The sequence below is a fragment of the Silene latifolia genome, chromosome 2 (assembly GCF_048544455.1).
Source record: "Silene latifolia isolate original U9 population chromosome 2, ASM4854445v1, whole genome shotgun sequence".
Classification (NCBI taxonomy): Eukaryota; Viridiplantae; Streptophyta; class Magnoliopsida; order Caryophyllales; family Caryophyllaceae; genus Silene; species Silene latifolia.
In genome coordinates this window covers 54,479,475-54,492,477 of record NC_133527.1, presented here as the reverse complement: position 1 = coordinate 54,492,477, position 13,003 = coordinate 54,479,475, and the positions used below count along the sequence as shown (strand labels likewise).

Below are 13,003 nucleotides of genomic sequence, written 5' to 3'. Positions count from 1 at the left end.
GATGTTGAACACCATATTTGGTCAAAAGGGATGCAAGCTTCTTCTCGTGGAAATGCGTTCCTCCATCACTAATGATTGCTCTAGGAACTCCAAATCTTGGGAAAATTATCTTCTTGAAAAGCTTGGTGACCGTTTTTGCATCATCATTTGGGGTGGCAATTGCCTCCACCCACTTTGAGACATAATCTACGGCCACAAGGATGTACTTATTCCCATTGGATGTCACAAAGGGCCCTTGGTAGTCGATTCCCCAAACATCGAAGATCTCTACCTCTAGAATGCCCCTTTGTGGCATTTCGTTCCTCCACGATATATTCCCCGTTCTTTGACAAGCATCGCAATGAATGATGAATTCTCTTGTATCTTGAAACATTGTAGGCCAATAGAAGCCCGATTGGAGAATTTTTGCAACGGTTCTCCTTGCTCCATGGTGCCCACCGTAGGGTGATGAATGACATCCTTCCAAGATTCCTTGGATTTCCCATTGAGGGATGCATCTCCGGTAGAGCCCATCACTACACTCCTTGTAGAGGTTTGGGTCATCCCAAAAGTACCTCTTTACTTCGAATAGGAATCTCTTCCTTTGGTTGTGGTTCAAATTTGGAGGGAGCACTTTTCCAACAATATAGTTAGCATAATCGGCAAACCATGGGGTGATGTGCCTTTCAAGTTGTGTTTGAATAGCCATCAAAATATCATCAGGAAATGAGTCATTGATCGGGGTTTCTCCATTTTCATCATGAAACCGGATCCTTGACAAGTGATCCGCCACTACATTCTCGGGTCCTTTCTTGTCTCTTATTTCCATGTCAAATTCTTGAAGAAGCAAAATCCATCTCAACAATCTTGGTTTTGCCTCCTTCTTTATCAAGAGATGTCGGAGAGCACGGTGATCCGAAAATACAATCACCTTGGATCCAAGCAAGTAGGAACGGAATTTATCCAAAGCATAAACAATGGCAAGAAGCTCCTTTTCGGTTGTATCATAATTCACTTGGGAGGGGTCGAGGGTCTTGCTTATGTAATAGATGGCGTGAAGAGCTCTCCCTACCCGTTGGCCAAGAACCGCTCCAACGGCGTAGTTGCTAGCGTCACACATAATCTCGAAAGGTAACTCCCAATTCGGGTGTTGAATGATTGGTGCCGAGATTAATGCTTCTTTGATTCTATTAAAAGCTTCAACACACTCGTCAGTAAATTGGAATTGGGCATCTTTAAGCAAAAGTTGAGTGAGGGGTTTTGCTATTTTCGAAAAATCTTTTATGAAACGACGATAAAAACCCGTGTGACCGAGAAAACTTCTCACCCCTCTAACATTCACGGGAGGTGGGAGTTTCTCTATCACCTCAACTTTAGCTTTATCGACCTCGATACCCTTTTCCGAAATTAAATGACCCAAAACAATTCCTTCATTGACCATGAAGTGACACTTTTCCCAATTTAAAACAAGACTAACATCTTCACACTTTTGCAACACAAGAGAAAGATTATGAAAACATGAGTCAAAGTCCTTTCCATAAACACTAAAATCATCCATAAAAACTTCCATTATGGTCTCTAAGTAATCGGAGAAGACACTCATCATGCATCTTTGGAAAGTGGCGGGGGCATTACATAAGCCAAAAGGCATCCTCCTATATGCAAAAGTGCCATAAGGGCATGTGAAGGTGGTGTTATGTTGGTCATCCGAGTGTATAGGGATTTGGAAGAATCCCGAGTACCCGTCAAGGTAACAAAAGAATTTGTTGGAGGCTAACCTCTCAAGCATTTGGTCAATGAATGGTAAGGGGAAGTGATCTTTTCTTGTTGTGGAGTTTAATTTCGGATAGTCAATGCACATACGCCAACCGGTGATCATTCTTGTTGGTATTAATTCATTTTTTTTCATTTGTCACTACCGTAGTACCTCCTTTCTTACGTACCACTTGGACGGGGCTAACCCACAAAGAATCCGATATGGGATATATGATTCCCGCATCAAGTAATTTCATGACTTCTCCCTTGACAACTTCTTGCATGTGGGGGTTCAATCTTCTTTGGCGTTGAATGGTAGGTCTATGGTCTTCCTCTAAATGAATTCTATGCATGCAAAAGTTGGGACTTATCCCCTTAAGGTCATCTAGACTATAACCTATAGCCTTCTCATGTTGTTTCAACACATCAAGCAATTTTCCCAATTGGTCATCATCAAGTCTATCATTAACAATCACGGGTTTGGTCTTTGATTCATCAAGGTAAGCATATTTCAAATTTGGGGGAAGGGGTTTCAAAGTAGGAGTTGGTACCTTACTTTCCTCCTTTGGAGTTTCATTGAGAATTTGCTCCATCTCCATTAGACATTCCATTCTCATAGCATACTCAACTTCACTTTCATCAACCTCATCATATTCAAATCCCATGATGGGTTCCTCTTGCTCTTGAGCTTGTAAAATATCCTCTAGGATGGATTGCTCATCCTCTATGGGTTGACATGCTTCCACTAGAATATTATGCACCAATTCGAATTGTGCATGAGTAAGTTCCTTGTTAGCTAGAGCGGCCTCAAAGAGATCCACCTCCAACTCCCAATACATGCTCTTAGCCTCACTTGCTTCCAAGGCTTCCAATGCTTGCATGGGATCCTTGAAGTAAGGTATACTCAAGTGGTCCTCTACAAAACAATCTATGAAATCCATCTCGCAAAATATCAAACAACTCGAAAACAATTAGAGCAAACCTTGAGGAGTTTTACTTCCCCAAGGCGAAGAAAGACACAACTAATAAAAATAGAAAGAAATCTAAATCAAACAAACACCGTCCCCGGCAACGGCGCCATTTTTGATCGGGTCCGTTTCGTGTTCACAATTAAAGATGTGGTCGTTGGGTCACGGTCGAATCAAAACACAATTTATAACTTCACAAACAACTCTACAATTAGTAAAGAGGCAAGTATAGGTCGGATCCCAAGGGACGGGAGTTGAAATGAGATTTCTATTGCAACTAGTGGTGTCTAAGGGGTGTCACAAATTGGGTTGATGTAGAAGGTCACTAAACTAAAATAGCAATGAAAATAAACAAGCAAGATGAATTAAAGGGGTGTAAATAATTGATTAAAAGCACTAGGGTGTCATGGGATCATAGGGGAATCAGGGGAATTGATCATACAAACATGTTCTCAAATTATAAGCAAGCAATTATTGTTGTGATGGATTGAGTTGGGTTATATCTTACAATCCTAGGAAAGTTTGGGTCCCGGAGCCGAATCGATTAGATTGTACAACACCTACAAGTCGACTTAATCTTCCCTACTCAACAACATGCATGGTCTAATGAGACTCGAGTTGGGTTATTTCTAACAAGTCTCATTGAAAAGATAGAAGATGATAGTAAATGCAAGGATTCATAGGCTTAGCATTTCATCAAATATAACATGTGCATGAGTTGAGATCAAAACAAGCAAGCAAATAAAACATGAAAGCATATTAATTTAAGCATGAATCATTCCCCATGTTGGTTTCCCCTAATCACCCATTAACCCTAGCTAAGAGACTACTCACTCATTATCATGTTGATCATGCTAGCAAGGTTGTCAATCATACCAACAATATGAAACATGATGAATAAATGAAAGTAATTAACAATAATTAAAAAAGGATTAAGAGAATTATACCTACTAATGATTCCAATAATAAAGCAAAAATAAAAGAAGTACTTGAATGCTTGATTAAGAGGTTGTCAATCTCCCAACAATAACCCAAATAATCTTCAATTACCCAAAATAAAGGATGAACAAAAGAGAGATTAAGGAAATAAAACTTGTATTAGAACTTGATTAATTGTTGATTACAATACTAAAGAGAGATTTGATTGATATTAACTACTCTAATTATTGATAAGAAGAACATGCTCCTCTAATTAGACTAATGGGGTATTTATAGTGGAAATTAGGGAGGATGCATTAGGGTTAACTAAGGACTAAACTAGTAATTACACTTTTTAGATTGAGCAAGGAGGAGCCGGTATTTTTCGAAGAAAGGGCTTCTTTCTTCGTAGCTTGGAGAAGAGGAAATCACGATGTGCTGGAATCCGGGCGGAATAAGGTCGGGACGGGCGGATTCTGGTGATGGGGTCCGAGCGGATTCGAGGGAATCCGGACGGATTGTGCAGGTGGAATCCGAGCGGATTAGAGCAAAGCCGCACGGATTGTGCAGCTGTGGGACGGCCGGATTGGGGACAATCCGCACGGATTGTCACTCAGCAAGACATCTTCTTCTTTTCTTCCCTTTTCTTCATAAATTCCTTGGGGATTTCCTTGGGGACTCAAGGATCCTTCCTCAACATTGCTCTTCTATTATAATATGTACAAAGGCCTTCTAATCTTGTCTCTCCTTGATGCTTGGTCATTGAATTCGATCAATTTAGTCTCGTTTTGACATGAAAATGCAAGATTCTTACTCCTTTCCTACCAAGGGATCAAAATCTCAAAGAATATGCAAAACAAAGAACTAAAGATAAGAAATGACCCAAATATGCACTAAAAAGTATGGGAACAAGGCTAATTCGGGGGCTAAATATGCGCTAATTATGGTCACATCACGGATCGCTTTAGATCGGTCGGTTTCGTCTCGGTAAAGGTCTCGAAACGATGCAGAGATGTTCGGAGTCGCCACCAAGCATTTGTGGGATGCTTGGAACCCGTTCTAATCCACTTTATACCTAGGTCAATCAAAGCAAAAAGCGGTGTTTGACATAGGTACTAAAGATAAGGACTCGTCCCCCCTTTTAGCATTCTATGCCTAAAATGACTCTCGTACGCCCTAGATAAGGCCATCCACTATCCAAAGGTTCTGAGTAAGGGGTGAAGGTACGTATTGGGAAACCCTTTAATCGGACACCCAATCTCGCCCGCGTTAGCGGCCTCTACTGATCGATCATGGTTGTTTAAGTGCAAAAGTTGATAAAACGGTGTAAATGCATGAATGCACATCCAAAAGCTTAAACTAACATGTGAGAATTTGCTAAGTCGGTTTGTTTATCCACATAGTATGAAATTGATGTCGAACTTTGATTTAGATTGATTTGTATGTGAAAAAGGAAATTAAACATCCATTTACCAAATTCGGGTCATGATGCTTAACATGATCCATTTATTTGAAAAAGTGTGTTTCAAATGACAAAGTGTAAAAACGTAAGCTTGTGAATCTGATCCATCATGTATTCGGATTAACCGTAATCGGGATCGTCCTAGACAATTATCAAAATGAAGCATAACAGTGCCAGGGAGCCCCATTGGGGCGCGAGCCTATTGGCGAGGGAAGGGTTCTGCCCAGGTTTTTAAATAAGAAAGCAGACGGCCTCTTGGGGCGCGAGTCAGACGACGACCCAAGGGGCGTCTCCTGGCTGTTAATAAGGTTATGAAAAAACGTTCTAAAAGGTCGTTAAAGACCGCTTTTGTGTTCTTATTTGAAAGTATTGTTTGTATGACTCAGAATAATTACTATTATATTAGTTATATCCGTCGTCGGATTTGCAAGTTTGAAAAGTATAGTTTACAAATAAAAATGTAAAATATTTGATATGAACTAATTATGTTAAGTTCATTTATTTGTAATTAGTCGATATTTATCACCGTACTCGGATTAAACCGACATGGTATAAAGAACAAAGGATAAAGCGAAATCCTCGAGAAAATGAAAAAGTCGCTTGATTATGAATTATGACTGATATATTTACAAATGTAAACAAATGAGAAAATGGTAAATAAAATAAAAGGGGTTAAAATTGTTGGAATAAGTGTCCTCCGACAATAATGCGATCACAACTGTCGATCATGATGATCACATGTTTAAATCTCATATTTAAGAATACATGTGGGAAGTAATATTTTACAGTCAACTGGTCCACACATATCGGTAATGATTGGCTGACTAGAGTTTGACATTACTGTCGTGCGACGGTGGTGATCAGTTGAGCCCCTTAGGTCATACCTAAAGAGTGACGCTCTTAATTGATTATTTAATTAATCGTATGTAGATACGGATTGATTAAGTTGCTTGAAATTGACGGATGATTTTGTGAGTATAATTGACGTGTCTTATTGTAATTCGATTAAATAAGACACGGACTAAGTAATCAAATTGTTTTATTACTTAGATAAAATTATTGTTTACGAAACAATTGAAATTGAATGAATAATTTATTATAAATACAAGACGTTGTAATCTATAATACGAGAAACCGTTTTGGTACAAGTAATTACGAATTACTAGTCGATTTTGTATATGACATATTTTATGAGTATGTTGATTTTTAATATGTTAAAAATACATTACAATTTCACATGACAAGTAACATGTGACATTTGACAAATTGACAAAATAATGTGTAAAATGGACTTTCCATTTTACATGATATGTACCGAAAAATAGGGTGGTTTTAGGGTTTGAAGTGTGCTTTATATTTTATTTAAAATAGCAATCATCAAACTAAAAACCTAGTCTTACATACCTATAATTTATGGGTAAAAGGAAAGGCCGTGCATTGGCTCTAAAAACCCACCCCACCCGGTTTTAGAGAAAGGAGAAAGCCAAGGGGTTTTGCTCTATAATTACACTACACTACAACACTTTTCACTAGTGTAATTTTTCATTTTTTTTCATTCACTACAAAACTTAAGAGAAGTTAAAGAAAGAAAATACTCCAATTTCTCTCCTCTCTTGGCCGAATAACAAGAGACCAAAAATAATATTTAGGGTCAAATTTTTAAGCTAGATTAATAATATTACTAGTTCATAATATTATTAATTATTAAGAGTAACACCTTGGGTATAAGCTTTTGGGAGAGGTTCTAATTTGAACCTTTGTTTATCCATTATAAGGAAGCTCAAGAACTAACAAATAGGTGAATTTGTTGGTCCCCTTTTGATCCGAAATTCCAAAGTAAGATTGACGATTTCTTCTCTAATCTTGTTTTTAGTTTGCATGTATAAAATCTATTTATTATTTTATGACTAAATAATCACATTTGTATGAAATGTATAGAAATGGAATTAATGAATCCTAACAAGTGGTATCATGAGCCTTAGGTTGTTTGCATGCAAATCGGTTTATTGTTTTTCCGAGTTAATCTTATTAACAAACAAAACTTGTAATTTTGTGTTTATTATGATATATCACGAAATCACTTTGCATGTTAAAGTTTCTGGTCCTAAAATGTATTTGGGATATTTTGGTTCATTTATGGATTATATTGTTCATTTTGTTAATTTATGACATAAAAATATGATTTTTTTTGGGGAAAGGTAAGTTTATATATTAATAAAATCCCATCATACAAGAGTTAACAAGAGGTAATCATCCCTCAAGTTAGATACAATTCGGGCACACACAATTTATCCACTCCCTAGTTGCATTTGCACCTATTACAAGTTTTCTACCTCTCAAATTAATCAACAAAGTCTCCTTCACCTGTTTAAACAGACTAGCAGGGGAAGGAAGAACATACTCTAATCTGCACCTATTCCTAGCATGCCAAATTAGATACATGAGCTGTGCTATTGCTGTAGCCACCACCTGTTTCTTCAGAAGGGAGCGTTCCCTGAGGTGCAGCCACCAATCAATAATTCCTTGCAAAGGTAGACAAATCTGCAGCCAATCCTCTATCAATCTCACACACTGCTGACTGTATGAGCACTGGAAAAACAAATGGTCAATGTTCTCTTCTCCATCATCACAGAGCAGGCATCTGTTGCAGGTAGCAATCTGCATCCTTACTAATCTGTCCTGGCTAAGGAGTCTATTGTGAGCCACCAAACAGATAAAGAAATTATGTTTAGGTAGAAGCAATCTGTTCTTTATCCAAGGGTACCAAGTGACATCAATGCCATCATCAACAATCCAATTATAACCCACCTTGACAGTGTAATCACAATTGGTTTGTCTCCACTGATCCTCAAACATCCAAGGTTTAAGTTGATTTTTAACTGCACAAATACTCCGCCATGACCAGCTTGTAGTGAGGGTAGGTTCATAATCAATCCAGGTAGAATGCTTTATATAAATGGAGTTCACCCATTTAACCCACAAGTGATCAGTCTTCTTCGATTCTCAACCCACCAAACATATTCGCCAATCAAGGCAACATTCCAATGATGCAAGTTCTTTAAACCCAACCCACCTTTCCTCCTGGGTTTACAAATCTGTTTCCAAGACACCAGTGCAGGGGTCTCTTTTGTTTCCTGACCATGCCATAAAAATGTGATTTTGTATATATAAATGTCATTTTTGAACGAAAATTACTTAAACTTCGAATTTTCCAGTTGTTTTTGGGTAGGTTTTCACATGTAATACATACTGATGGCCTGTAAATTTTCATGTTAAAATAAGTTGTTTTGCTCGAAATATGAATTTTATAAGTTAAAATCGTATTTAAATGGGTAAATAGGTTAATATGAGTTATATTTCGAATTTAATCATGAAATTTTAGTCTGTTGTCATATGCAATTATATAAGATGTGTGTAAAATTTTTGGCTATAGTGAAATCCTTTTGCATGATTTATGAATTTTTGATGAAAAATCACATAAATAGTGACTATAATTAGTTATAATGCTAAAACATACTTCATGACTAAAGAAAAATGTCACATATTGCATTTTAGCATATATTTCAGATCTAAAAGTGAAAAGTTTATGAAAATAAATTTTCTCATATTTTAATGGTCATATTTGTTAAAACCGATAAACCGCAACATTGTTTTTCTCGATAATTTTTCGAAATATTTAACCTAAGTATTAAACATTATGAGAGTCATGGTATTTTTCTAGAATGTTCATAAGTTTTAATTTCAAAATTTTAAATTATTTGAAATTATTTTGATTTAATTTTAAGTTTATGTTATAAAATTGTAATTTTAAGTCCATAATGAACAATGTTGTCAAATCAAGTTGAATTATTGTCAAAGTGTTAGTGAAGACTAAATTTTGAGTCCTAAGTGAGTTAGGATAATTAACTTGAAAATAAATATGAGTTTATGTAACATATTGTGATTTAATAAGTTAAATCACGCAAATCCGTAAAAACCGATTTATATACGATATTAGCTCTTTAAAGGCAATTTAGCTTAAAATTTGGCATGTTCATACATATTATAAATGCTGTATTTTAATTATGATTGTCATAATTTTGGTTTATATAATTTTGATTTATGTAATTTTACTTAGTATGGCCTTAGTTTTTAGTCGATATTACCCGAAATGTATGGGAATACCGATTCGGTTGTAATTTTGTGATCTCGTATCACCAATTTGTAATTTAATAGTTATTAAATTTTTCTTACAAATATATAATAGGAAATTATGTGATTTATTTTGTAATTTCCCGGAGTTCCCGAAGAAGACGGTGTTGCCTCGTTTTGCGTGCCAAGACCGAAGTTCAAGAGACCAAAGAAGTTGGTTTCCGCATTTGTAATAGTTTATTATATTTACTATTTTAGGAAGGCCATACTAGGATTTTATTTATATGTTGCATGCATCGCTAAATAGCAATAACTATACATGCATTTTAAATCGAGTTTATCGACCGTGTCAATTACAATTATCGTAGTTCACCGCTTTCGTTCACTTAAAATGTGATAAATAATAAATTGACATGACCTCTCGCTAAATAAACAATTGAGATTTAGCCTTACCAAAAATTAGAAACCATGAAAACCTATTTCGTGAGGGAGTGCGCTCGGCCAAACCGGGGTACAAACCTTGTTACGTAGGGGAAGTGGGTGATAAATGTCTATCCACCGAATTCATGTTGATGAGGGTTGTATCGCCAAAGCGTGCCCAAGTTAATGTGAATTTGGATCATGGACACATTTATTCGAAATTTGGGTTGTACTCAACAAAAGTTTTCTCGACCATAGCCGGATGTGTTTTGGGCTAAAGATAAAAATTAATGTAATTTTATCGACCAAGAGTTCTAAAAGTAGAATCGATTAAAGGGTTAATCCACCGAGTTATATTGATAAGGGATGTATCGCTAAAGCGTGCCCAAGTTGATATGAATTTGGGTCTTGGAATCATTTATCAAAGTTGGGTAGAGGTCACTAGATAAATGCAATAATACTTGTTTAAATTAAAATTTACGAGTATTATTATTATTTTAAAAACGACAAGTGTTTTGTTTCTTCTATTTTTGTTTTGTAGACCACTTTTATTTCTCATAACAAATGGCCGCACCAAACAACAACGCTCACGCTCTCACAAATGTTTCATGGCTCTGATCCTTCATGGATCGTTGTAAACATGAAAAGAATGGGTCAAACTTTTCCGATTGGGATGCCCAACTCAAGCTAGCCGCCCAAGGTGACGATAAGGTTCATTACCTTATGGAGGCCTCTCCACCCGAACCTAATGCTAGGTCGAGTGTTGCAAGAAGGGAAGCCTATGAAGCTTACCATAAGGAATCCGCCGCAATTAAAAATGTGTTAATTTTTGCGATGGAGGCGGATCTCCAAAGGAGAGCTTTCAAAATGGGCACCGCTTATGAAATTTATTCTAAACTTGTGACAATGTTCTCACAAACACCGAGGATCATCCAATATGAGGCGGCCTCGGCATTCTTTGATCTCGATTTCAAGGAGGACGAAAAGGTTTGCCCTCATGTGCTCAAATTGTTGGAGCTAGTCGAGACATTGAAAATTCAAAAGGTTGAAATCCCCAAGGAGCTCATTGTTGATAGGATTCTTCACTCCTTATCCAAATTCAAAGCATATGTGCAATTCCGGGTGAATTTCAATATGCAAGACAAGGATGTGTCTCTTGAGGAGTTGCACAAGTTACTTGTGCAAGCCGAAAGAGACATGGGGCTAAATGTTAGCCCACCTAAGGATGTGCTAAATATAAGCACTAAGAGCAAGGGGAAGTTCAAGAATAATGGGAAAAAAAAGTAAGAGGCAAGCTCCCATGAACACCAAGGCCAAGACTTTTGAAGCTAGCACTTCCAAACCCAAGAAGGGTCCTCTTGATAAATGCCATTATTGTAATGGTGTTGGACATTGGAAGAGGAATTGTTCCAAGTATCTTGGTGATATCAAAGCTGGAAAGATCACTCCAGTAGGTAAATGACTATCCTTTCTTTTATGTTTCTAATTCAACTATGGTATTTTGATACAAGTTGTGATAATGTATCCCCTTTTTATTGTAAATAGGGCCTCCTCCAAGCAAAGACAAGGGAAAAGAGAAGCAAGCTTAAAAAATCACGAAGGAGCTAGGACTAGCTACCAATGAAACTTGGCTTTTATTATTGTCTTTATTTTAATGTTATGGATTTTAGAACTATTTTTATTTTCGTGTTCGACATGGAAATGTGTGATCCTTTTAAACAATGGTTGTATTTTGGATTTTGGTGGCTTGGCTTGCAACCCAAGTCACCCGTTTTAACTTATTTGTTTGTTCTAAAAATCCGTCTTTATATGCTTGCACATAGAAACATATGAACATCAACTTAAAGTGAACCAATATACAATTATAATGATAGGATTCATTATATGTCCACAAGCTTGAAACTTGTGTATGTTCAATTATAAAGTGATGTTAAGTTGATGAACTCTCCTAAAGGAATGTCAATTACCAAGTACACTCATCAAATCTAAAGTCTATTAGTCAATCTATGAGATAGTCCTCCTTCTACTTCAAAATCATTATTTGTGTCTCATAAGCTATCTTTGAATATCTAGTGTATTTATTCTAAAGAAAGAGTGGGAGAAAAATGAAGACACAAAGAATACAAAGAATAATTTGTATGCTTGAGTAAATGAGATCTACGAAAGAAAGAATGATTTGTATACGAAAATTAATAGTATACATGAATAGATGAGATCTACATAACAAAAGAGACCAAGTGAAGTAATCGAAAGAATATGTTCTTAAGACAACTACACGAGGAGACCAAAAGAAAGTTCTTGAAAGAAAATGACTAAAGAAAAGTCTCAACAAGAGATTTTGCTAGTTTATGACCTAGATATAAATAGAGTTTCAAAATTGATATTTAATTAAGAGCCTAAATGAAACAAAGTTGCATCCTTGAATATAAATGAGATTTATGATTAAAAGTTGCAAAGAAAGATATGCCGATGTCTACAAGAGCTAAGTTAATTGTTAACCACGCTAGTGTCGTTACTTAACCTCATTATGAAAATGAAATGGTTAATGTTAGAAATCTATATTTCATTACTTTACATATTCATATATGTTACATTTAATTTAGTCATAAAATTAAATACAAATCTTATGCATGCAAACATAAGTAAATATAGAGAAGAAATCGTTATCTCACCATATGATTTTCGGATTAAAAGGGCACCAACAAGATCTCCTTCTTGTTAGTTCTTGAGCATTCCAAATAATGGATGAACAAAGACTCAAGTATAGAATCTCTCCCAAAAATGAATACCCAAGGAATACTTCTTAAAGACTAAAATAATATGATCTAGTATTAGGATTAGTCTTACTTAAAATTTGACACAAAATATTTATTTGTACTCTTGAAAAATTTCAGTCCAAGAGGAGGAGATTTTGTAGTTTTTATTTCTCTAAAAGTTTCAAAAGATGTAGAGAAATCATAGCAATTTCTTACACTAGAAATTCTATGTAAAAATGAATGAAAAAAAATCCTAGAGAAAACACCTTCTCTCTTTCTTTTGTTTTGGCCGAAAAAGAGGCCTTGGGTAGGTTGCCCAATGCCTTTTAATTTTGCTCTTCTCTAAAGCTTAGGATGGCATGGCTAGTAGTTAGCTTTCATGATTGTGTTTTCCACTTAAAACAATTAACACAATTTTCCACTAACTCCCTCCAAAAATCGGTACATATCTATAAAATGGGAGGTCCATTTTATTTTGTCATTTGTCAATTGTGACATATGTGACATGTTACTTGACATGTGAATTTGTAATGTATTTTTATCATATTAAAAATCAACATACTCATAAAATATGTCATTTACAAAATCGACTAGTAATTCGTAATTACTTGTAC

The 13,003-nt window shown here is 35.9% G+C and overlaps 1 protein-coding gene across 1 annotated transcript; it reads right to left on the bottom strand.

Annotated features, from left to right (window-relative positions):
- Window positions 1–7,344: 7,344 nt before the first annotated feature.
- LOC141640805 (uncharacterized) lies at window positions 7,345–7,938 on the bottom strand. Its single transcript, XM_074449486.1, has one exon. It carries the CDS (start codon window positions 7,936–7,938, stop codon window positions 7,345–7,347), a length of 594 nt encoding a protein of 197 aa, XP_074305587.1.
- Window positions 7,939–13,003: the final 5,065 nt, after the last annotated feature.